The sequence below is a fragment of the Oncorhynchus masou genome, unplaced genomic scaffold, assembly GCF_036934945.1.
Source record: "Oncorhynchus masou masou isolate Uvic2021 unplaced genomic scaffold, UVic_Omas_1.1 unplaced_scaffold_1592, whole genome shotgun sequence".
Classification (NCBI taxonomy): Eukaryota; Metazoa; Chordata; class Actinopteri; order Salmoniformes; family Salmonidae; genus Oncorhynchus; species Oncorhynchus masou.
This window is the reverse complement of record NW_027006000.1, coordinates 110079-133298: the sequence shown is the minus strand read 5'-3', so window position 1 is coordinate 133298 and position 23220 is coordinate 110079. Positions and strand designations below refer to the sequence as shown.

At 45.0% G+C, this 23220-nt stretch overlaps 1 protein-coding gene across 1 annotated transcript; it reads right to left on the bottom strand.

Moving 5' to 3' along the window:
* Nucleotides 1–1757: 1757 nt before the first annotated feature.
* On the bottom strand, nucleotides 1758–22411 carry LOC135531452 (Fc receptor-like protein 5). Its single transcript, XM_064959492.1, has 5 exons — nucleotides 22372–22411; nucleotides 17808–18068; nucleotides 15720–15962; nucleotides 4857–4997; nucleotides 1758–2381 (listed from the first exon to the last, which is right to left on the bottom strand). Exons 1-5 carry the CDS (start codon nucleotides 22409–22411, stop codon nucleotides 2362–2364), a joined length of 705 nt encoding a protein of 234 aa, XP_064815564.1. The 3' UTR covers nucleotides 1758–2361.
* Nucleotides 22412–23220: the final 809 nt, after the last annotated feature.

Genomic DNA, 23220 nt, shown 5'->3' with positions numbered 1-23220 from the left:
GACTGTATGTGGAGGTATAGAGGTATGTGACTGTAGGTGGAGGTATAGAGGTATGTGACTAGGGAGAATACTGTAAGAGCGGCCTACATAGAGGTACGTGACTGTAGGTGGAGGTATAGAGGTACGTGACTGTAGGTGGAGGTATAGAGGTACGTGACTGTAGGTGGAGGTATAGAGGTACGTGACTGTAGGTGGAGGTATAGAGGTACGTGACTGTAGGTGGAGGTATAGAGGTACGTGACTGTAGGTGGAGGTATAGAGGTACGTGACTGTAGGTGGAGGTAAAGAGGTACGTGACTGTAGGTGGAGGTAAAGAGGTACGTGACTGTAGGTGGAGGTAAAGAGGTACGTGACTGTAGGTGGAGGTAAAGAGGTACGTGACTGTAGGTGGAGGTAAAGAGGTACGTGACTGTAGGTGGAGGTAAAGAGGTACGTGACTGTAGGTGGAGGTAAAGATTTACGTGACTGTAGGTGGAGGTAAAGAGGTACGTGACTGTAGGTGGAGGAATAGAGGTATGTGACTGTAGGTGGAGGTATAGAGTTATGTGACTGTATGTGCGGGTAAGGATGACAGAGGCAGAATATATTACCGTTAACCCGGTATTTATTTCCTTCACACAGTAATTTGGGGGAAAAGGGGCTGGACCAAAGCAAAGAGAGTAAAAGTGAAGGAATCCCCTCCTACCTATCTTAGCACCACCTGGCACGCTAACCAAAATACAGGGGAGGGTCCGCCCACGTCTTACCTTGTGACAGAGTACATACTACGGGTATATGTATGCCAGCAGGCCTCTTGCCTAAGCACTCCCAAGGTGCCTTCCCCTTCGGGAACAAATGAAACAGAATAATACACACTTAGAGTGAACAATTTCGATAATCAAAAACAAAGAGTCCTATTGGCACACACATACCTCAGAAGGACTTGCTACAAAATAACTTACAGACCAACAACAAAACACAGGACATATATGTATGCCCCCAGTACCAAGAAGCTCTCTCCTAACAAAGGAACACTGGCTTTTCAAGCTGCAGAAGGAGTCCTCATTGTAATAGAAACTCTCCTCGCGAGAGGGCGGGGTCAGAGCTTCAATCAATGGGTTGAACCAATCAGCTGCTTGAAATCCAGGAAGCCATTTCCTGAAATGCACACATACACTAAACCTACAAACCGAAAACACAGAAACTGGAGAATGTAACAATTGATCATGTAAAATAAATGTTGTGGATTAGCTAGATAGGTGTGAGCAGTATGGCATAAATTACTGGGGGTTGTATGGTGGGACCTGGAATGGAGCATGTAGAAGATACTCAAGGCTCTGGGGGCTGTATGGTGGGACCTGGAATGGAGCATTTAGAAGATACTCAAGGCCCTGGAGGCTGTAGGGGGAACCTGGAATGGAGCATTTAGAAGATACTCAAGGCCCTGGGGGCTGTAGGGGGAACCTGGAATGGAGCATTTAGAAGATACTCAAGGCCCCGGGGGCTGTAGGGGGAACCTGGAATGGAGCATTTAGAAGATACTCAAGGCCCTGGGGGCTGTAGGGGGAACCTGGAATGGAGCATTTAGAAGATACTCAAGGCCCTGGAGGCTGTAGGGGGAACCTGGAATGGAGCATTTAGAAGATACTCAAGGCCCCTGGGGCTGTAGGGGGAACCTGGAATGGAGCATTTAGAAGATAAATAAAGGGAAGTGAGTGAAATTATAAACAGAGTGGTTGTGATGTCATTCAGAACTGATTAAAAAACAGGCTACATGATTGAGGAAAATCATTTATTTAAATCTATATGCTACAAAGACAAAAGCAATATCTTACCAGGATGATTAATAGAAAAATAATGGTTTTGCACAAAACCACAATAAAACAAAGGCCTACATTAGTTTCATGTTTAAACAAAATAACATAATGACACCAAAATGGGAAAATAAAGAAAATAATTATAATAATTGAATTCTCCTCTCCTGTATGTTTTCTATCTCTGTAACATGTAACAGTATAACATTATACTGAACCTGTGACAATAATGCCTGAACCACAACACCTATCAGTTGATCTGTATAGACATGAAAAGTGAAGGCATTTACAATGTATCAACCATAATGCTACACAGTATATGACCAGTATATGACTGATGTTAAAGGACAGCTGCTGAATGAATAATACAACACACATTATATTAAAACACATTCCAATCAGAATAATACATGTATCAGTTAATAGATCACATTAGATCAAATGCCACTATTGTTCCAGCAGGTGGAGCTACAATATAACAACATACAGCATTGTGACTCACAGTTCTATATTAGAATTCCATGAGTTCCATTCTGATGGTTGTTATGGTGATCAGGTGATCTCAGCCTCACTCTTCAACACGATCACCTGTTCAACACAGAAGTAGTTCATCAGTGTGGCCATGTATTTACTTATCCAATACAGAACCACTTAGAAATGTAAATCACATATAACGATTTACTAGTGGATACTGCTACTTAGAATCCGATCAAAATCTCTTCCAATGGGGCTCCTGCTTATGTCCAGTTCTCCCTTATCAATAACAGGGCAATTTACTAATTATCAATACCAGGGCATTTACTATTTATGAATACCAGGACTATTTACTATTTATCAATACCAGGGCTATTAACTATTTATCAATACCAGGGAGTACAGTTATCAACCCTTTAAACATGGTTCAGAGTTACAGTTACCAACCCTTTAAACATGGTTCAATCAGAGCTACAGTTATCTACAGAGGTCAGTGAACCATGTCCAAATGACATGTATACTGCCCAAATGATATATTGCACTGTTAAGCCATGAATAAACCTAGATGGTTTATTTGTCATGTATGACAAGAAGATAGAGCCAGCAGCATACCACCCTGCATACCGATGACCGTGAAGATTCTCATCTCCCATACAGCAAATGCAAAATTGTTCCCTTCAGGTATGATAGGACCATTAGCCAGTCAGTCCACAGTGATAGGACCATTAGCCAGTCAGTCCACAGTGATAGGACCATTGGTCAGTCAACAGTGATAGGACCATTGGTCAGTCAACATTGATAGGACCATTGGTCAGTCAACATTGATAGGACCATTGGTCAGTCAACATTGATAGGACCATTGGTCAGTCAACATTGATAGGACCATTGGTCAGTCAACATTGACAGGACCATTGGTCAATCAACATTGATAGGACCATTGGTCAGTCAACATTGATAGGACCATTGGTCAGTCAACATTGATAGGACCATTGGTCAGTCAACATTGATAGGACCATTGGTCAGTCAACATTGATAGGACCATTGGTCAGTCAACATTGATAGGACCATTGGTCAGTCAACATTGATAGGACCATTGGTCAGTCAACATTGATAGGACCATTGGTCAGTCAACATTGATAGGACCATTGGTCAGTCAACATTGATAGGACCATTAGTCAGTCAACATTGATAGGACCATTAGTCAGTCAACATTGATAGGACCATTGGCCAGTCAACATTGATAGGACCATTTGCCAGTCAACATTGATAGGACCATTGGCCAGTCAACATTGATAGGACCATTTGCCAGTCAACATTGATAGGACCATTGGCCAGTCAACATTGATAGGACCATTGGCCAGTCAACATTGATAGGACCATTGGCCAGTCAACATTGATAGGACCATTGGCCAGTCAACATTGATAGGACCATTGGCCAGTCAACATTGATAGGACCATTGGCCAGTCAACATTGACAGGACCATTGGCCAGTCAACATTGATAGGACCATTGGTCAGTCAACATTGATAGGACCATTAGTCAGTCAACATTGATAGGACCATTAGTCAGTCAACATTGATAGGACCATTGGCCAGTCAACATTGATAGGACCATTGGCCAGTCAACATTGATAGGACCATTGGCCAGTCAACATTGATAGGACCATTGGCCAGTCAACATTGATAGGACCATTGGCCAGTCAACATTGATAGGACCATTGGCCAGTCAACATTGATAGGACCATTGGCCAGTCAACATTGATAGGACCATTGGCCAGTCAACATTGATAGGACCATTGGCCAGTCAACATTGACAGGACCATTGGCCAGTCAACATTGATAGGACCATTGGCCAGTCAACATTGATAGGACCATTGGCCAGTCAACATTGATAGGACCATTGGCCAGTCAACATTGATAGGACCATTGGCCAGTCAACATTGATAGGACCATTGGCCAGTCAACATTGATAGGACCATTGGCCAGTCAACATTGATAGGACCATTGGCCAGTCAACATTGACAGGACCAAAGAGTTAATCAATGTGATTCTTCCATAAATAGACAAGTATTTACCTCTCCATGGTTGCAGAATTGTATCTAATCTAACTATTGATTGAAATGAATTGTGGTCAGTTCATTTATATTTTGTAGATGTGAATACCAAGTATGTCTACTTCACCATCCACCCATTCCATTGGTAAACCACAAGGTGGTGTAAACACTGTATTTTAATGATCCAATACATAATACGATCCAATACAATACATTCTTGTCATCATTAGGTTTTAGTCCAGAGAGGCTAGAAAAGTGACCAAGATCTTCAATGAGTCTGTGCAGGGATCCAGACTAGAGAGCTCAACATACATTGAGCCTCTGCAGGGATCCAGACTAGAGGCAACAACATGCATTGAGCCTCTGCAGGGATCCAGACTAGAGGCAACAACATGCATTGACACTTTTGTTTTTATCCCCTGGATTTCCCTTGTTGTTCTTGTCGGATCTAATTTTAATAGCTAGCATTTCAATGGCCATAATAATAGAATTCTGATTTACAAATGAGGCGATCCTGTATAAACTCAGGATCTCACCTTGAGCCCTGCTCCTGCAGCCTTTCACCAGCAGTATGATGGTCACCAGCAGGTAGGGAGACCCCACCAGTAGACTACACAGCAGCCTGGGTAGAGACATGGACAACACTGGGACTGCTGGAGGTGGAATGGGAGTTGGACCTGCACATGGAGAAAGAATGAGACCTGTATTATGAGCACATTTATGGGTAGGGAGACCCCACCAGTAGACTACACAGCAGCCTGGGTAGAGACGTGGACAACACTGGGACTGCTGGAGATGGAATGGGTGGAGACATGGACAAAACTGGGGCTGCTGGAGATGGAATGGGAGTTGAAACTGCAGTTGGAGAAAGAAAACAATTTAAAACAACACTGGAGATGGTGATGGACAGAGAGATGGACAACACTGGGATGGTGCTGGGCAGAGAGATGGACAACACTGGAGATGGTGCTGGGGGGAGACATGGACAACACTGGAGATGGTGATGGTGATGGGTAGAGACATGGACAACACTGGAGCTGGTGCTGGTAGAGACATGGACAACACTGGAGATGGAGATGGTGATGGGTAGAGACATGGACAACAGTGGGACTGCTGGAGATAGAATGGGAGTTGGAACTGCAGTTGGAGGAAGATTGAATAAACCCCCAGTGCAATCAGCTAACATGCAATCAATGGAAAATACAATTGACGACCTACGAGGAAGATGAAACTACCAACGGGACATTAAATCTGTAATATCTTATGCTTCATTGAGTCGTGGCTGAACGACGACATTACCAACATACAGCGGGATGGTTATACGCTGTATCAGCAGGATAGAACAGCAGAGTAAGACAAGGGGGGAGGGGTTGGACTATGTATATTTGTAAACAACAGCTGGTGTACAATATCTAAGGGAGTCTCAAGGTTTTGCTCGCCTGAGGTAGAGTATCTCATGATAACCTGTAGACCACACTATCTACCTAGAAAGTTTACATCTGTATCTGTCTACATACCAGCACAGACCGATGCACTAAGACCACACTCAATGACTTGTATTACACCATAAGCAAAGAATATGCTCATCCAGAGGTGGCGCTCCTAGTGGCCGGGGACTTTAATGCAGGGAAACTTACATCTGTTTTACCTGATTTCTATCAGCATGTTAAATGTGCAACCAGAGAGGAAAAAACTAGAGACCACCTTTACTCCACACACAGAGACACGTATAAATCTCTCCCTCGCCCTCCATTTGGCAAATCTGACCATAATTCTATCCTCCTGACTCCTGCTTACAAGCAAAAATTAAAGCAGGAAGCACCAGTGACACGGTCAATAAAAAAAGTGGTCAGATGAAGCAGATGCTAAACTACAGGACTGTTTTTCTGTTTAGCACAGACTGGAATATGTTCCCGGGATTCTTCCGATGACATTGAGGAGTACACCACATCAGTCATTGGCTTCATCAATAAGTGCATCGAGGACGTCATCGTCTCAGTGACTGTACATACATAACCCAACCAGAAGCCATATATTACAGGCAACATTCGCACTCAGCTAAAGGGTAGAGCTGCCGCTTTCAAGGAGCGGGACTCTAACCCGGAAGCTTATAGGAATTCCCGCTATGCCCTCCGACAAACGATCAAACAAGCAAAGCATCATTACAGGACTAAGATCGAATCTGTACTACACCATCTCCTACGCTCGTAGGATGTGGCAGGGCTTGATAACCATTACAGACTACAAAGGGCAGCACTGCCGAGAGCTGCCCAGTGACACGAGCCAACCAGACGAGCTAAATCACTTCTATGCTCACTTCAAGGCAAATAGCACTGAAAAACACATGAGAGCACCAGCCGTTCCAGATGACTGTGTGATCACACTCTCCTTAGCCGATGTGAGTAAGACCTTCAAACAGGTCAACATTCACAAAGCCGCAGGGCCAGACAGATTACCAGGACGTGTACTGCGAGCATGTGCTGACCAACTGGCAAGTGTCTTCACTGACATTTTCAACCTCTCCCTGTCCGAGTCTGTAATACCAACATGTTTTAACAGACCACCGTAGTCCCTGTGCCCAAGATCACTAATGTAACCTGCCTAAATGACTACAGACCCGTAGCACTCATGTCTGTAGCCATGGAGTGCTTTGAAAGGCTAGTGGCTCACATCAACACCATTATCCCAGAAATTCTAGACCCACTCCAATTTGCATACCACCCAAACAGATCAACAGATGACGTAATCTCTTTTGCACTCCACACTGCCCTTTCCCACCTGAACAAAAGGAACACCTATGCGAGAATGCTATTCATTGACTACAGCTCCGCGTTCAACACCATAGTGTCCTCAAAGCTCATCAATAAGCTAAGGACCCTGGGACTAAACACCTCCCTCTGCAAATGGATCCTGGACTTCCTGACGGGCAGCCCCCAGGTGGTAAGGGCAGGTAACAACACATTTTCCACGCTGCTCCTCAACACAGGGGCCTCTCAGGGGTGCGTGCTCAGTCCCCTCCTGTACTCCCTGTTCACTCATGACTGCATGGCCAGGCACGACTCCAACACCATCACTAAGTTTGCTGATGACACAACAGTGGTAGGCCTGATCACCGACGAGACATCCTATAGGGAGGAGGTCAGAGACCTGGCCATGTGGTGCCGGGACAACAACCTCTCCCTCAACGTGAACAAGACAAAGGAGATGATTGTGGACTACAGGAAAAGAGGACCGAGCACGCCCTCATTCTCATCGAAAGGGATGTAGTGGAGCAGGTCGAGAGCTTCAAGTGTCAACATAACAAACAAAATAACAGTACAGAGTCAATGTGGAGGCTATATACAGGTTATTACGGTACAGAGTCAATGTGGAGGCTATATACAGGGTATTACGGTACAGAGTCAATGTGGAGGCTCTATACAGGGTATTACGGTACAGAGTCAATGTGGAGGCTCTATACAGGTTATTACGGTACAGAGTCAATGTGGAGGCTCTATACAGGTTATTACGGTACAGAGTCAATGTGGAGGCTATATACAGGGTATTACGGTACAGAGTCAATGTGGAGGCTCTATACAGGTTAGTACGGTACAGAGTCAATGTGGAGGCTATATACAGGGTATTACGGTACAGAGTCAATGTGGAGGCTATATACAGGGGGTACACATCACCAACAAACTAGAATTGTCCAAGCACACCAAGACAGTCATGAAGAGGGCACGACGAAACCTATTCCCACTCAGGTGACTGAAAAGATTTGGCATGAGTCAGATCCTAAAAAGGTTCTACAGCTTCACCATCGAGAGCATGGTTGCATCACTGCCTGGAACGGCAACTGCTCGGCATCTGACCGTAAGGCACTACAAGGGGTAGTGGGCAAGGCCCAGGGCCGAGCTTCCTGCCATCCAGGACCTCTGTACCAGGCGGTGTCAGAGGAAGGCCCTAAAAATAATCAAAGACTCCAGCCACCCTAGGCATAGAGCATTCTCTCTGCTACCGCAAGTGATACCGGAATGCCAAGACTAGGTCCAAGAGGCTTAAAAACAGCTTCTACCCCCAAGCCATAAGACTACTGAACATCTAATAAAATGGCTACCCAGACTATTTGCATTGCCCCCCCCCACCCATCTTCTACGCTGCTGCTAGGCTCTGTTATTATCTATGCATAATGTAGATACTTTAATAACTCTACCAGATGTACATATTACCTCAATTACCTCGACTAACCGGTGCCCATGCACTTTGACTCTGTAACGGTACCCCGTGATATAGCCTCCATATTGACTCTGTACCATAATAACCTGTATATAGCCTCCACATTGACTCTGTACCAGTACCCCTGTATATAGCCTCCATATTGACTCTGTGACGGTACCCCCTGAATACAGCCTCCACATTGACTGTGTACCAGTACCAACCTGTATCAAATCAAATTTTATTTGTCACATACACATGGTTAGCAGATGTTAATGCGAGTGTAGCGAAATGCTTGTGCTTCCAGTTCCGACAATGCAGGAATAACCAACAAGTAATCTAAATAACAATTTCAAAACTAATATCTTATACACAGTGTAAGGGGATAAAGAATATGTACATAAAGATATGAATGATTGATGGTACAGAGCAGCATAGGCAAGATACAGTAGATGGTATCGAGTACAGTATATACATATGAGATGAGTATGTAAACAAAGTGGCATAGTTAAAGTGGCTAGTGATACATGTATTACATAAGAATGCAGTAGATGATAGAGTACAGTATATACGTATACATATGAGATGAATAATGTAGGGTATGTAAACATTATATTAGGTAGCATTGTTTAAAGTGGCCAGTGATATATTTTACATCCTTTCCCATCAATTCCCATTATTGAAGTGGCTGGAGTTGAGTCAGTGTGTTGGCAGCAGCCACTCAATATTAGTGGTTGCTGTTTAACAGTCTGATGGCCTTGAGATCGAGAGAATGAAACAGCTTCTGTCCCAGCTTTGATGCACCTGTACTGACCTCGCCTTCTGGATGATAGCGGGGTGAACAGGCAGTGGCTCGGGTGGGTGTTGTCCTTAATGATCTTTATGGCCTTCCTGTAACATCGGGTGGTGTAGGTGTCCTGGAGGGCAGGTAGTTTGCCCCCGTGATACGTTGTGCAGACCTCACTACCCTCTGGAGAGCCTTGCGGTTGTGGGCGGAGCAGTTGCCATACCAGGCGGTGATACAGCCCGCCAGGATGCTCTCGATTGTGCATCTGTAGAAGTTTGTGAGTGTTTTTGGTGACAAGCCGAATTTCTTCAGCCTCCTGAGGTTGAAGAGGCGCTGCTGCGCCTTCTTCACGATGCTGTCTGTGTGAGTGGACCAATTTAGTTTGTCTGTGATGTGTATGCCGAGGAACTTAAAACTTACTACCCTCTCCACTACTGTTCCATCGATGTGGATGGGGGGGGGGTTGTTCCCTCTGCTGTTTCCTGAAGTCCATAATCATCTCCTTAGTTTTGTTGACGTTGAGTGTGAGGTTATTGTCCTGACACCACACTCCGAGGGCCCTCACCTCCTCCCTGTAGGCCGTCTCGTCGTTGTTGGTAATCAAGCCTACCACTGTTGTGTCGTCAGCAAACTTGATGATTGAGTTGGAGGCGTGCGTTGCCGCGCAGTCGTGGGTGAACAGGGAGTACAGGAGAGGGCTCAGAACGTACCCTTGTGGGGCCCCAGTGTTGAGGATCAGCGGGGTGGAGATGTTGTTGCCTACCCTCACCACCTGGGGTGGCCCGTCAGGAAGTCCAGTACCCAGTTGCACAGGGCGGGGTCGAGACTCAGGGTCTCGAGCTTGATGACGAGCTTGTAGGGTACTATGGTGTAAAATGCCGAGCTGTAGTCGATGAACAGCATTCTCACATAGGTATTCCTCTTGTCCAGATGGGTTAGGGCAGTGTGCAGTGTGGTTGAGATTGCGTCGTCTGTGGACCTATTTGGGCGGTAAGCAAATTGGAGTGGGTCAAGGGTGTCAGGTAGGGTGGAGGTGATATGGTCCTTGACTAGTCTCTCAAAGCACTTCATGACGACGGAAGTGAGTGCTGCAGGGCGGTAGTCGTTTAGCTCAGTTACCTTAGCTTTCTTGGGAACAGGAACAATGGTGGCCCTCTTGAAGCATGTTGAATATGTCCGTAAACACACCAGCCAGGTGGTCTGCGCATGCTCTGAGGGCGCGGCTGGGGATGCCGTCTGGGCCTGCCGTCTGGGCCTGCAGCCTTGCGAGGGTTAACACGTTTAAATGTTTTACTCACCTCGGCTACAGTGAAGGAGAGACCGCATGTTTCCGTTGCAGGCCGTGTCAGTGGCACTGTATTGTCCTCAAAGCGGGCAAAAAGTCTGCCTGGGAGCAAGACATCCTGGTCCATGACTGGGCTGGATTTCTTCTTGTAGTCCGTGATTGACTGTAGACCTTGCCACATACCTCTTGTGTCTGAGCCGTTGAATTGAGATTCTACTTTGTCTCTATACTGACGCTTAGCTTGTTTGATAGTCTTACGGAGGGGATAGCTGCACTGTTTATATTCGGTCATGTTACCAGTCACCTTGCTCTGATTAAAAGCAGTGGTTCGAGATTTCAGTTTCACGCGAATGCTGCCATCAATCCACGGTTTCTGGTTAGGGAATGTTTTAATCGTTGCTATGGGAACGACATCTTCAACCCACGTTCTAATGAACTCGCACACCGAATCAGCGTATTCGTCAGTGTTGTTGCCTGACGCAATACGAAACATGTCCCAGTCCACGTGATGGAAGCAGTCTTGGAGTGTGGAATCAGCTTGGTCGGACCAGCGTTGGACAGACCTCAGCGTGGGAGCTTCTTGTTTTAGTTTGTCTGTTGGGAGGGATCAGCAAAATGGAGTCGTGGTCAGCTTTTCCGAAAGGGGGGCGGGCAGGGCCTTATATGCGTCGCGGAAGTTAGAATAACAGTGATCCAAGGTTTTGCCAGCCCTGGTTGCGCAATCGATATGCTGATACATTTTAGGGAGTCTTGTTTTCAGATTAGCCTTGTTAAAATCCCCAGCAACAATGAATGCAGCCTCAGGATGTGTGGATTCCAGTTTGCAAAGAGTCAAAGTTTGTTCAGAGCCATCGATGTGTCTGCTTGGGGGGGAATATATACGGCTGTGATTATAATCGAAGAGAATTCTCTTGGTAGATAATGCGGTCTACATTTAATTGTGAGGAATTCTAAGTCAGGTGAACAGAAGGATTTGAGTTCCTGTATGTTTCTGTGATCACACCACGTCTCGTTAGCCATAAGGCATACACCCCCACCACTCTTCTACCAGAAAGGTGTTTGTTTCTGTCGGCGCGATGTGTGGAGAAACCCGCTGGCTGCACCGCATCCGAGAGCGTCTCTCCAGTGAGCCATGTTTCCGTGAAGCAAAGAACGTTACAGTCTCTGATGTCCCTCTGGAATGCTACCCTTGCTCGGATTTCATCAACCTTGTTGTCAAGAGACTGGACATTGGCGAGAAGAATGCTAGGAAGTGGGGCACGATGTGCCCGTCTCCGTAGTCTGACCAGAAGACCGCCTCGTTTCCTCTTTTACGAAGTCGTTTTTTCGGTCGCCGGCTGGGATCCATTCCGTTGTCCTGGTTGCAAGGCAGAACATAGGATCCGCTTCGCGAAAGTCATATTCTTGGTCGTACTGATGGTGAGTTGACGCTGATCTTATATTCAGTAGTTCTTCTCGACTGTATGTAATGAAACCTAAGATGACCTGGGGTACTAATGTAAGAAATAACACGTAAAAAAATAAAATAATAAAAAAACTGCATAGTTTCCTAGGAACACGAAGTGAGGCGGCCATCTGTCGGCGCCGGAAGTACTGTATAGCCTCCACATTGACTCTGTACCAGTACCAACCTGTATATAGCCTCCACATTGACTCTGTACTGGTACCCCTGTACAGTGCCTTGCGAAAGTATTCGGCCCCCTTGAACTTTGCGACCTTTTGCCACATTTCAGGCTTCAAACATAAACATATAAAACTGTATTTTTTTGTGAAGAATCAACAACAAGTGGGACACAATCATGAAGTGTAACGACATTTATTGGATATTTCAAACTTTTTTAACAAATCAAAAACTGGAAAATTGGGCGTGCAAAATTATTCAGCCCCTTTACTTTCAGTGCAGCAAACTCTCTCCAGAAGTTCAGTGAGGATTTCTGAATGATCCAATGTTGACCTAAATGACTAATGATGATAAATACAATCCACCTGTGTGTAATCAAGTCTCCCTATAAATGCACCTGCACTGTGATAGTCTCAGAGGTCCGTTAAAAGCGCAGAGAGCATCATGAAGAACAAGGAACATACCAGGCAGGTCCAAGATACTGTTGTGAAGAAGTTTAAAGCCGGATTTGGATACAAAAAGATTTCCCAAGCTTTAAACATCCAAAGGAGCACTGTGCAAGCAATAATATTGAAATGGAAGGAGTATCAGACCACTGCAAATCTACCAAGACCTGGCCGTCCCTCTAAACTTTCAGCTCATACAAGGAGAAGACTGATCAGAGATGCAGCCAAGAGGCACATGATAACTCTGGATGAACTGCAGAGATCTACAGCTCAGGTGGGAGACTCTGTCCATAGGACAACAATCAGTCGTATATTGCACAAATCTGGCCTTTATGGAAGAGTGGCAAGAAGAAAGCCATTTCTTAAAGCTATCCATAAAAAGTGTCTTTTAAAGTTTGCCACAAGCCACCTGTGAGAGACACCAAACATGTGGAAGAAGGTGCTCTGGTCAGATGAAACAGAAATTGAACTTTTTGGCAACAATGCAAAACGTTATGTTTGGCGTAAAAGCAACACAGCTCATCTCCACTGTCAAACATGGTGGTGGCAGCATCATGGTTTGGGCCCGATTTTCTTCAGCAGGGACAGGGAAGATGGTTAAGATTGATGGGAAGATGGATGGAGCCAAATACAGGACCATTCTGGAAGAAAACCTGATGGAGTCTGCAAAAGACCTGAGACTGGGACGGAGAATTGTCTTCCAACAAGACAATGATCCAAAACATAAAGCAAAAGCTACAATGGAATGGTTAAAAAATAAACATATCCAGGTGTTAGAATGGCCAAGTCAATGTCCAGACCTGAATCCAATTGAGAATCTGTGGAAAGAACTGAAAACTGCTGTTCACAAATGCTCTCCATCCAACCTCACTGAGCTCGAGCTGTTTTGCAAGGAGGAATGGGAGTCTCTCGATGTGCAAAACTGATAGAGACATACCCCAAGCGACTTACAGCTGTAATCGCAGCAAAAGGTGGCGCTACAAAGTATTAACTTAAGGGGGCTGAATAATTTTGCACGCCCAATTTTCCAGTTTTTGATTGGTTAAAAGAGTTTGAAATATCCAACAAATGTTGTTAAACTTCATGATTGTGTCCCACTTGTTGTTGATTCTTCACAAAAAAATACAGTTTTATATGTTTATGTTTGAAGCCTGAAATGTGGCAAAAGGTTGCAAAGTTCAAGGGGGCCGAATACTTTTGCAAGGCACTGTATATAGCCTCCACATTGGCTCTGTACCGGTACCCCCTGTATATAGCCTCCACATTGACTCTGTACCGTAATAACCTTTATATAGCCTCCACATTGGCTCTGTACCGTAATAACCTGTATATAGCCTCCACATTGACTCTATATTGTAATAACCTGTATATAGCCTCCACATTGACTCTGTACCGTAATAACCTGTATATTGCCTCCACATTGACTCTGTACCGTAATAACCTGTATATAGCCACCACATTGACTCTATACCGTAATAACCTGTATATAGCCTCCACATTGACTCTGTATCGTAATAACCTGTATATAGCCTCCACATTGACTCTGTACCGTAATAACCTGTATATAGCCTCCACATTGACTCTATACTGTAATAACCTGTATATAGCCTCCACATTGACTCTATACTGTAATAACCTGTATATAGTCCCGCTAGTTATTTTACTGCTGCTCTTTAATTGTTCCTTTTGTTTCTTATTATTTTTAGTAATTTATTTAAATGCATTGTTGGTTAAGGGCTGGTCAGTCTGCATTTCACTGTGAGGTCTACACCTGTTGGTTAAGGGCTGGTCAGTCTGCATTTCACTGTGAGGTCTACACCTGTTGGTTAAGGGCTGGTCAGTCAGCATTTCACTGTGAGGTCTACACCTGTTGGTTAAGGGCTGGTCAGTCAGCATTTCACTGTGAGGTCTACACCTGTTGGTTAAGGGCTGGTCAGTCTGCATTTCACTGTGAGGTCTACACCTGTTGGTTAAGGGCTGGTCAGTCAGCATTTCACTGTGAGGTCTACACCTGTTGGTTAAGGGCTGGTCAGTCAGCATTTCACTGTGAGGTCTACACCTGTTGGTTAAGGGCTTGTCAGTCAGCATTTCACTGTGAGGTCTACACCTGTTGGTTAAGGGCTGGTCAGTCAGCATTTCACTGTGAGGTCTACACCTGTTGGTTAAGGGCTGGTCAGTCAGCATTTCACTGTGAGGTCTACACCTGTTGGTTAAGGGCTTGTCAGTCAGCATTTCACTGTGAGGTCTACACCTGTTGGTTAAGGGCTGGTCAGTCTGCATTTCACTGTGAGGTCTACACCTGTTGGTTAAGGGCTGGTCAGTCAGCATTTCACTGTGAGGTCTACACCTATTGTATTCAGCATTTCACTGTAAGGTCTACTACACCTGTTGTATTCGTAGCATGTGAAAAATACAATTTGATTTGTCTTGAAGCATGGTGGTGGCAGCATCATGTGACTAATAACATTTTATTTTAATTTATTTTAATTAAAAATACATGCTTTGTCATACTTGTGATATACCACGGCTTCCAGCCAATCAGCTTTCAGGACTGGAACCCCCCAGTTTATAATGCAGGTTTCAGCACCTCTTAACAGTGTAAAGAAGAACCACCCAGTTTATAATGCAGGTTTCAGCACCTCTTAATAACAGTGTAAAGAAGAACCACCCAGTTTATAATGCAGGTTTCAGCACCTCTTAACAGTGTAAAGAAGAACCACCCAGTTTATAATGCAGGTTTCAGCACCTCTTAACAGTGTAAAGAAGAACCACCCAGTTTATAATGCAGGTTTCAGCACCTCTTAACAGTGTAAAGAAGAACCACCCAGTTTATAATGCAGGTTTCAGCACCTCTTAACAGTGTAAAGAAGAACCACCCAGTTTATAATGCAGGTTTCAGCACCTCTTAACAGTGTAAAGAAGAACCACCCAGTTTATAATGCAGGTTTCAGCACCTCTTAACAGTGTAAAGAAGAACCACCCAGTTTATAATGCAGGTTTCAGCACCTCTTAACAGTGTAAAGAAGAACCAGATAATCTGAATGTCAAGGTTTCTCATATTCTCACCTGTCACTGTCATCCAGCTCTCTGGTGATTTTCCTTCAGAGTTGTTACACTTGTAGAGTCCTTCATCTGACTTGGATACTGCAGGGATTGTCATCTCTCCTGTCGTCACAGCCCTGATGAGGGATCCATCTTTGTAGAAATCAGCTGTGAGGTCAGAGGGAGTTCCCTGATGTCTGCAGCGCAGAGTCACAGAATCTCCCTCAGTCACAGGAAGGGCAGGGCTCTCCAGGATCACAGCACCAACTGTATATAATATATAAACATCATATATAAACAGGGCTCTCCAGGATCACAGCTCCAGCTGTATATAATATATAAACATCATATATAAACAGGGCTCTCCAGGATCACAGCTCCAACTGTATATAATATATAAACATCATATATAAACAGGGCTCTCCAGGATCACAGCTCCAGCTGTATATAATATATAAACATCATATATAAACAGTGCTCTCCAGGATCACAGCTCCAACTGTATATAATATATAAACATCATATATAAACAGGGCTCTCCAGGATCACAGCACCAGCTGTATATAATATATAAACATCATATATAAACAGGGCTCTCCAGGATCACAGCTCTAGCTGTATATAATATATAAACATCATATATAAACAGTGCTCTCCAGGATCACAGCTCCAACTGTATATAATATATAAACATCATATATAAACAGGGCTCTCCAGGATCACAGCTCCAGCTGTATATAATATATAAACATCATATATAAACAGTGCTCTCCAGGATCACAGCTCCAACTGTATATAATATATAAACATCATATATAAACAGGGCTCTCCAGGATCACAGCACCAGCTGTATATAACATATAAACATCATATATAAACAGGGCTCTCCAGGATCACAGCTCTAGCTGTATATAATATATAAACATCATATATAAACAGTGCTCTCCAGGATCACAGCTCCAACTGTATATAATATATAAACATCATATATAAACAGGGCTCTCCAGGATCACAGCTCTAGCTGTATATAATATATAAACATCATATATAAACAGGTCTCTCCAGGATCACAGCTCCAACTGTATATAATATATAAACATCATATATAAACAGGTCTCTCCAGGATCACAGCTCCAGCTGTATATAATATATAAACATCATATATAAACAGGGCTCTCCAGGATCACAGCTCCAGCTGTATATAATATATAAACATCATATATAAACAGGGCTCTCCAGGATCACAGCTCCAACTGTATATAATATATAAACATCATATATAAACAGGGCTCTCCAGGATCACAGCTCCAGCTGTATATAATATATAAACATCATATATAAACAGTGCTCTCCAGGATCACAGCTCCAACTGTATATAATATATAAACATCATATATAAACAGGGCTCTCCAGGATCACAGCACCAGCTGTATATAATATATAAACATCATATATAAACAGGGCTCTCCAGGATCACAGCTCTAGCTGTATATAATATATAAACATCATATATAAACAGTGCTCTCCAGGATCACAGCTCCAACTGTATATAATATATAAACATCATATATAAACAGGGCTCTCCAGGATCACAGCTCTAGCTGTATATAATATATAAACATCATATATAAACAGGTCTCTCCAGGATCACAGCTCCAGCTGTATATAATATATAAACATCATATATAAACAGGTCTCTCCAGGATCACAGCACCAGCTGTATATAATATATAAACATCATATATAAACAGGGCTCTCCAGGATCACAGCTCCAGCTGTATATAATATATAAACATCATATATAAACAGGGCTCTCCAGGATCACAGCTCCAACTGTATATAATATATAAACATCATATATAAACAGGTCTCTCCAGGATCACAGCTCCAGCTGTATATAATATATAAACATCATATATAAACAGGTCTCTCCAGGATCACAGCTCCAGCTGTATATAATATATAAACATCATATATAAACAGGTCTCTCCAGGATCACAGCTCCAGCTGTATATAATATATAAACATCATATATAAACATAACATCAGCTATCTGAAACCAGATGAACCACTTAACACTATAATGTCAGTAGATGGTGTTTGTGGACATACCATGTACTGTGATGTTGACAGCATTGCTGTGTTCTCCAGACCCAGACTCACACCAGTACTCTCCACTGTGTGATGGTATTAGTGACACGATGCATGAAGACCCTTCTGGTTTCCCCCAATTTCTTCCACAATCTGAACGCTCCCCAGAGACTGTGGATCTCTTCAGTCTCCATCTAGCAGAGTTCCCCTGAACCTCACAGCTCAGAGAGACAGACTCAAATTCAAAGAACTGAGATCTGTCAGGACTGACACTCAGAGAGGCTGAAAGAGAGATTTGACATAGAGAAAGAGAACGAGAGAGAGAGACATAGAAACATTGAGAAATGGTTTGATGAAGAATACACAAACATAAGAAAGAAATTGAGAAACCTGTCACACTAAAAACTCAGGACCAGAAAAACTGAGCCTTCACCACGGTGAATCACTAAAACAATATAAAAATATACATTGGAAAAACAGCACATCAGAAATCTGTTCAATGTAATTGAAGAATCCATAGAATCTCACCACTTCTGGGAAAATTGGAAAACACTAAACAAACAAACAACAACACAAAGAGATGTTTGGATTAAACCACGTCTCCAATGTTTTTGTCTCTATAATAAAGATCAAACTACAAAAACATACAGATGATCAACTACAAATCAGCTATTAAAGAACCTGGACTATCCATATACATTGGACCAAAAACACACACACACCCACACCCACACCCACACAAATTGATGTCACAAGGATGACCCCAGGGCCCACAAGAAATGCAGTTGCCCAGGACGTCACCTCTACATGTTCATCACAACAGCCATCGGGAAGGCTACATGTAGTCTCTGGGATGCAGAGAGCTGAAGGGCGATTTTAAGTTCTACGATGCCACTGATAGTCTTTCACAGTTAATCAAGAATGCTACGATTTAATAACAGTGAATCAAGACCTGTAAGACGTGTGAGAGACAAACTGGCGGCCATAAGAGAGGTCTGGGAGCAGTGGGTGGAGCCATAAGAGAGGTGTTGGAGCAGTGGGTGGAGCCATAAGAGAGGTCTGGGAGCAGTGGGTGGAGCCATAAGAGAGGTCTGGGAGCAGTAGGTGGAGCCATAATATCAAATCAAATCAAATTTTATTTGTCACATACACGTGTTTAGCAGATGTTAATGCGAGTGTAGCGAAATGCTTGTGCTTCTAGTTCCGACAATGCAGTAATAACCAACAAGTAATCTAACTAACAAGTCCTAAACTACTGTCTTATACACAGTGTAAGGGGATAAAGAATATGTACATAAGGATATATGAATGAGTGATGGTACAGAGCAGCATAGGCAAGATACAGTAGATGGTATCGAGTACAGTATATAAATATGAGATGAGTATGTAAACAGAGTGGCATAGTTAAAGTGGCTATCGATGATATAGAGTACAGTATATACGTATGCATATGAGATGAATAATGTAGGGTAAGTAACATTATATAAGGTAGCATTGTTTAAAGTGGCTAGTGATATATTTACATCAATTCCCATTATTAAAGTGGCTGGAGTTGAGTCAGTGTCAGTGTGTTGGCAGCAGCCACTCAATGTTAGTGGTGGCTGTTTAACAGTCTGATGGCCTTGAGATAGAAGCTGTTTTTCAGTCTCTCGGTCCCAGCTTTGATGCACCTGTACTGACCTCGCCTTCTGGATGATAGCGGGGTGAACAGGCAGTGGCTCGGGTGGTTGATGTCCTTGATGATCTTTATGGCCTTCCTGTAACGTCGGGTGGTGTAGGTGTCCTGGAGGGCAGGTAGTTTGCCCCCGATGATGCGTTGTGCAGACCTCACTACCCTCTGGAGAGCCTTACGGTTGAGGGCGGAGCAGTTGGCGTACCAGGCGGTGATACAGCCCGCCAGGATGCTTTCGATTGTGCATCTGTAGAAGTTTGTGAGTGCTTTTTGTCAGGACCCGGTTACGAACCTGGGTCTCCGGAGTGAGAAACAGTCACTTAACCAACTGAGCCACGAATAGTCAGCAGAACCCAGAAGATGAGGAAGACACAGCAGTACTTAAGACGGTGTATTTAATAAAGTAAAAAGGAGAAGTCCTTCAATACAAAAATGGCAAATCCAAAAGGTGGTAGGAATAGCACAAAAAGCCTCAAGAGATACTCGAAAACAAAAACAGAATTCCACAAGAGCATCCACCGGAATCGACAAGAATACACAGAACACTAGGGCTGGGTGCTAACATACAAACACAGAGCACAGAACTGAGGGAAACTAAGGGTTTAAATACAATCAGGGGAAAAAGAGGCACAGGTGCAAATAATAATGGGGAACAAGGGAAAAAACATAAGGTCAAAAAGCACAATGGGGGCATCTAGTGACCAAAACCCGGAACAACCCTGGCCAAATCCTGACAGAATCCCCCTAGGAACGGCTCCTGACGTTCCTACCAGCTCTCTCAGGGTGGAGGGCCCTGAACTGACGAATGAGGTCAGGGTCCAGGATGTCTTTGGCAGGAACCCAGGAGCGCTCCTCGGGACCGTAGCCTTCCCAGTCCACCAGATACTGCCAGGACCGCTGCACCCGGCGGGAATCCAGTATCCGATGAACGGTATAAGCCGGCTGGCCTCCAATGACACGAGGCGGAGGGGGAGGTCTGTCTGCCTGGACAAGGGGAGAAAAAACAACAGGTTTTAACAATGAAATGTGAAATGTGGGATTAATCTTAAGGGATCTGGGTAAGTGTAGGCGATAAGAAACTGGGTTAACTCTCCTGGCAACCTTGAAGGGACCAATGTATTTTTGGGACAGCTTGCGAGACTCCACCCGTAGAGTTAAGTCTCTTGTGGAGAGCCAGACTCTCTGGCCGGGGCGCAGGGTAGGCCCGGGACGGCGACGTCTGTTGGCTTGTTGTTGGTACCTCTGTGAGGAACGCATAAGATTAAGACGGGTCTTCCTCCACATAAGCCGACAGCGTCTGACGAACTTCAAGGCTGAAGGCACTCTGACTTCTGCCTCCTGGTCCGGGAACAATGGAGGAGCATAGCCAAACTGACACTCGTGCGGGGACATACCAGTGGAGGAGGAGCGCAAGGTGTTGTGCGCGTATTCGGCCCAAACAATAAAGGATGACCATGTGGACGGGTTGTCACGAGTCATACATCGGAGGGTGGTTTCCAGCTCTTGATTCATCCTCTGTTTGGCCGTTGGACTCCGGATGGTACCCTGAAGATAGACTGGCAGAAGCCCCCATGAGTTGGCAGAAGGCCTTCCAAAACCTTGAGGCGAACTGGGGACCTCTGTCAGAAACCATATCTTGAGGAATGCCGAAGACTCGGAACACATGATTAATTACCAACTCAGCCGTTTCCTTGGCAGAAGGTAACTTAGTCAGAGGGACGAACCTGGCCGCCTTTGAAAACCTGTCGATTATGACTAGGATAGTAGTATTGCCATGGGATGGAGGAAGTCCAGTAATAAAGTCCAATGAGATATGGGACCAGGGTCTGTGGGGAACAGGTAAAGGGTGAAGGAGTCCTTGAGGGCGGAGGTGAGAAGATTTGCCCTGGCAGCACACGGGACAGGCATTGACGAAAGTGGCAACGTCTTCTCTTATGGTAGGCCACCAGAACTTATGCTGGATGAACTCCAAGGTGCGACCTACGCCCGGATGACAGGTGAGGCGAGAGGAGTGCCCCCACAGAAGGACCTGAGTCCTCACTGCCTTGGGGACAAACAACCGATTGGCAGGACCTCCTTTCGGGTCCGGTTCGCTAGCTTGAGCACGTCTCACGGTATCCTCAACTTGCCACGAGATCGGAGCCACAATCTAAGCAGCAGGAAGGACAGGCATGTCCATGTCATCTCGAATGGCAGGAGCGTAGACTCGGGACAGGGCATCCGGTTTGAGATTCTTCGACCCGGGCCGATAGGTGAGGATAAACTGGAATCGATTGAAGAAAAGAGACCATCTAGCTTGTCTAGAGTTCAACCGCTTCGCCTGCTGGATATACTCCAGATTTTTGTGGTCCGTAAGCACTTGAAACGGGTGAGAAGCCCCCCCGAGCAAGTGTCTCCATTCCTTCAATGCCATCTTAACCACTAGGAGTTCACGATCCCCCACATCGTAGTTCCTCTCAGTCGGAGTAAGCCGGTGTGAGAAGAAAGCGCACGGATGAAGCTTCTTGTCTTCACCCCTCTGAGACAGGACAGCTCCAACACCAACCTCTGATGCGTCTACCTCCACCACAAATGGTTCATCCGTAGTCGGTAGTATCAGGATGGGAGCAGAGAGAACGCGCTGCTTGAGTCCTTGGAAGGCCGTCTCAGCTTCTCTTCCCCACAAAAACCATGCATTGCCACCCTTGGTTAAAGCTGAGAGAGGGGCTGCCACCAAGCTGAAGTTCTTGATGAACTTGCGGTAAAAGTTTGTGAAGCCCAGGAAACGCTGAACTTCCTTAACGGATTTGGGGGTGGGCCAATCCGCTACCGCCCCTACCTTCCTGGGGTCCATTTGGACTCGACCGGGTTCCACTACAAATCCCAGGAATTGTACTGGATGAATGGAATTCACATTTTTCCGGCTTAACATACAGATGACTGTCCAGGAGGCGTTTGAGTACTTGTCTGACATGCTTAGTGTGTTCTTGAAGGGAGCTCGAAAAGATGAGGATGTCATCCAAGTAAACGAACACAAATATGTTAAGCATATCCCTAAGCACATCGTTTATGAGCGCTTGGAACACCGCTGGGGCGTTGGTCAGGCCGAAGGGCATCACCAAGTATTCATAGTGACCAGTAGGCGTGTTGAAAGCGGTCTTCCACTCGTCACCAGGTCTGATCCGCACAAGATGGTATGCGTTCCGCAGGTCAAGCTTAGTGAAAACAACTGCTTCCTGGAGCAGCTCGAAGGCTGTGGCCATAAGAGGTAGCGGGTAACGGTTACGGACGGTTATGGCATTGAGTCCCCGGTAGTCGATGCAAGGACGTAATCCACCGTCTTTCTTGGCCACAAAGAAAAACCCTGCTCCCGCCGGGGAGGTGGATGGACGCATGAGGCCTGCTTCCAGAGCGTCCTTGATGTAGGTATCCATAGCAGCTCGTTCGGGTGGAGATAGGGAAAAGATCCGACCCCTGGGGGGCAAGTGCCCGGAAACAGGTCGATGGGGCAATCGTAAGGTCTATGGGGTGGTAGCATGGTGGCCCTCTGTTTGCTAAACACCAGTTTGAGGTCATGGTAACACTCGGGAACTCGGGTCAGGTCGATGGATTCTAAAGACTCGGGAGTAGAACTCGGGAATTCTGGAAAATACAAGTAGCTTGGCACGTAGGACCCCACTGCTTGATAGTGCCCACAGACCAGTCGATGTGAGGGTTATGGCTGTGAAGCCAGGGGTATCCAAGGACGAGAGGGAACTCGGAACAGGAGATCAAATGAAAGTT

Excerpts from the sequence above, each read along its gene's own strand:
- LOC135531452 (XM_064959492.1), bottom strand. The coding sequence starts at position 22,411 with ATGTCAGACAAGTACTCAAACGCCTCCTGGACAGTCATCT. Across the intron at positions 15,963-17,807 it reads TGTCAACATCACAGTACATG|TTGGTGCTGTGATCCTGGAG; the intron begins GTATGTCCACAA and ends TATTATATACAG. Across the intron at positions 4,998-15,719 it reads GAGCTGGATGACAGTGACAG|GTCCAACTCCCATTCCACCT; the intron begins GTGAGAATATGA and ends CTCCATGTGCAG.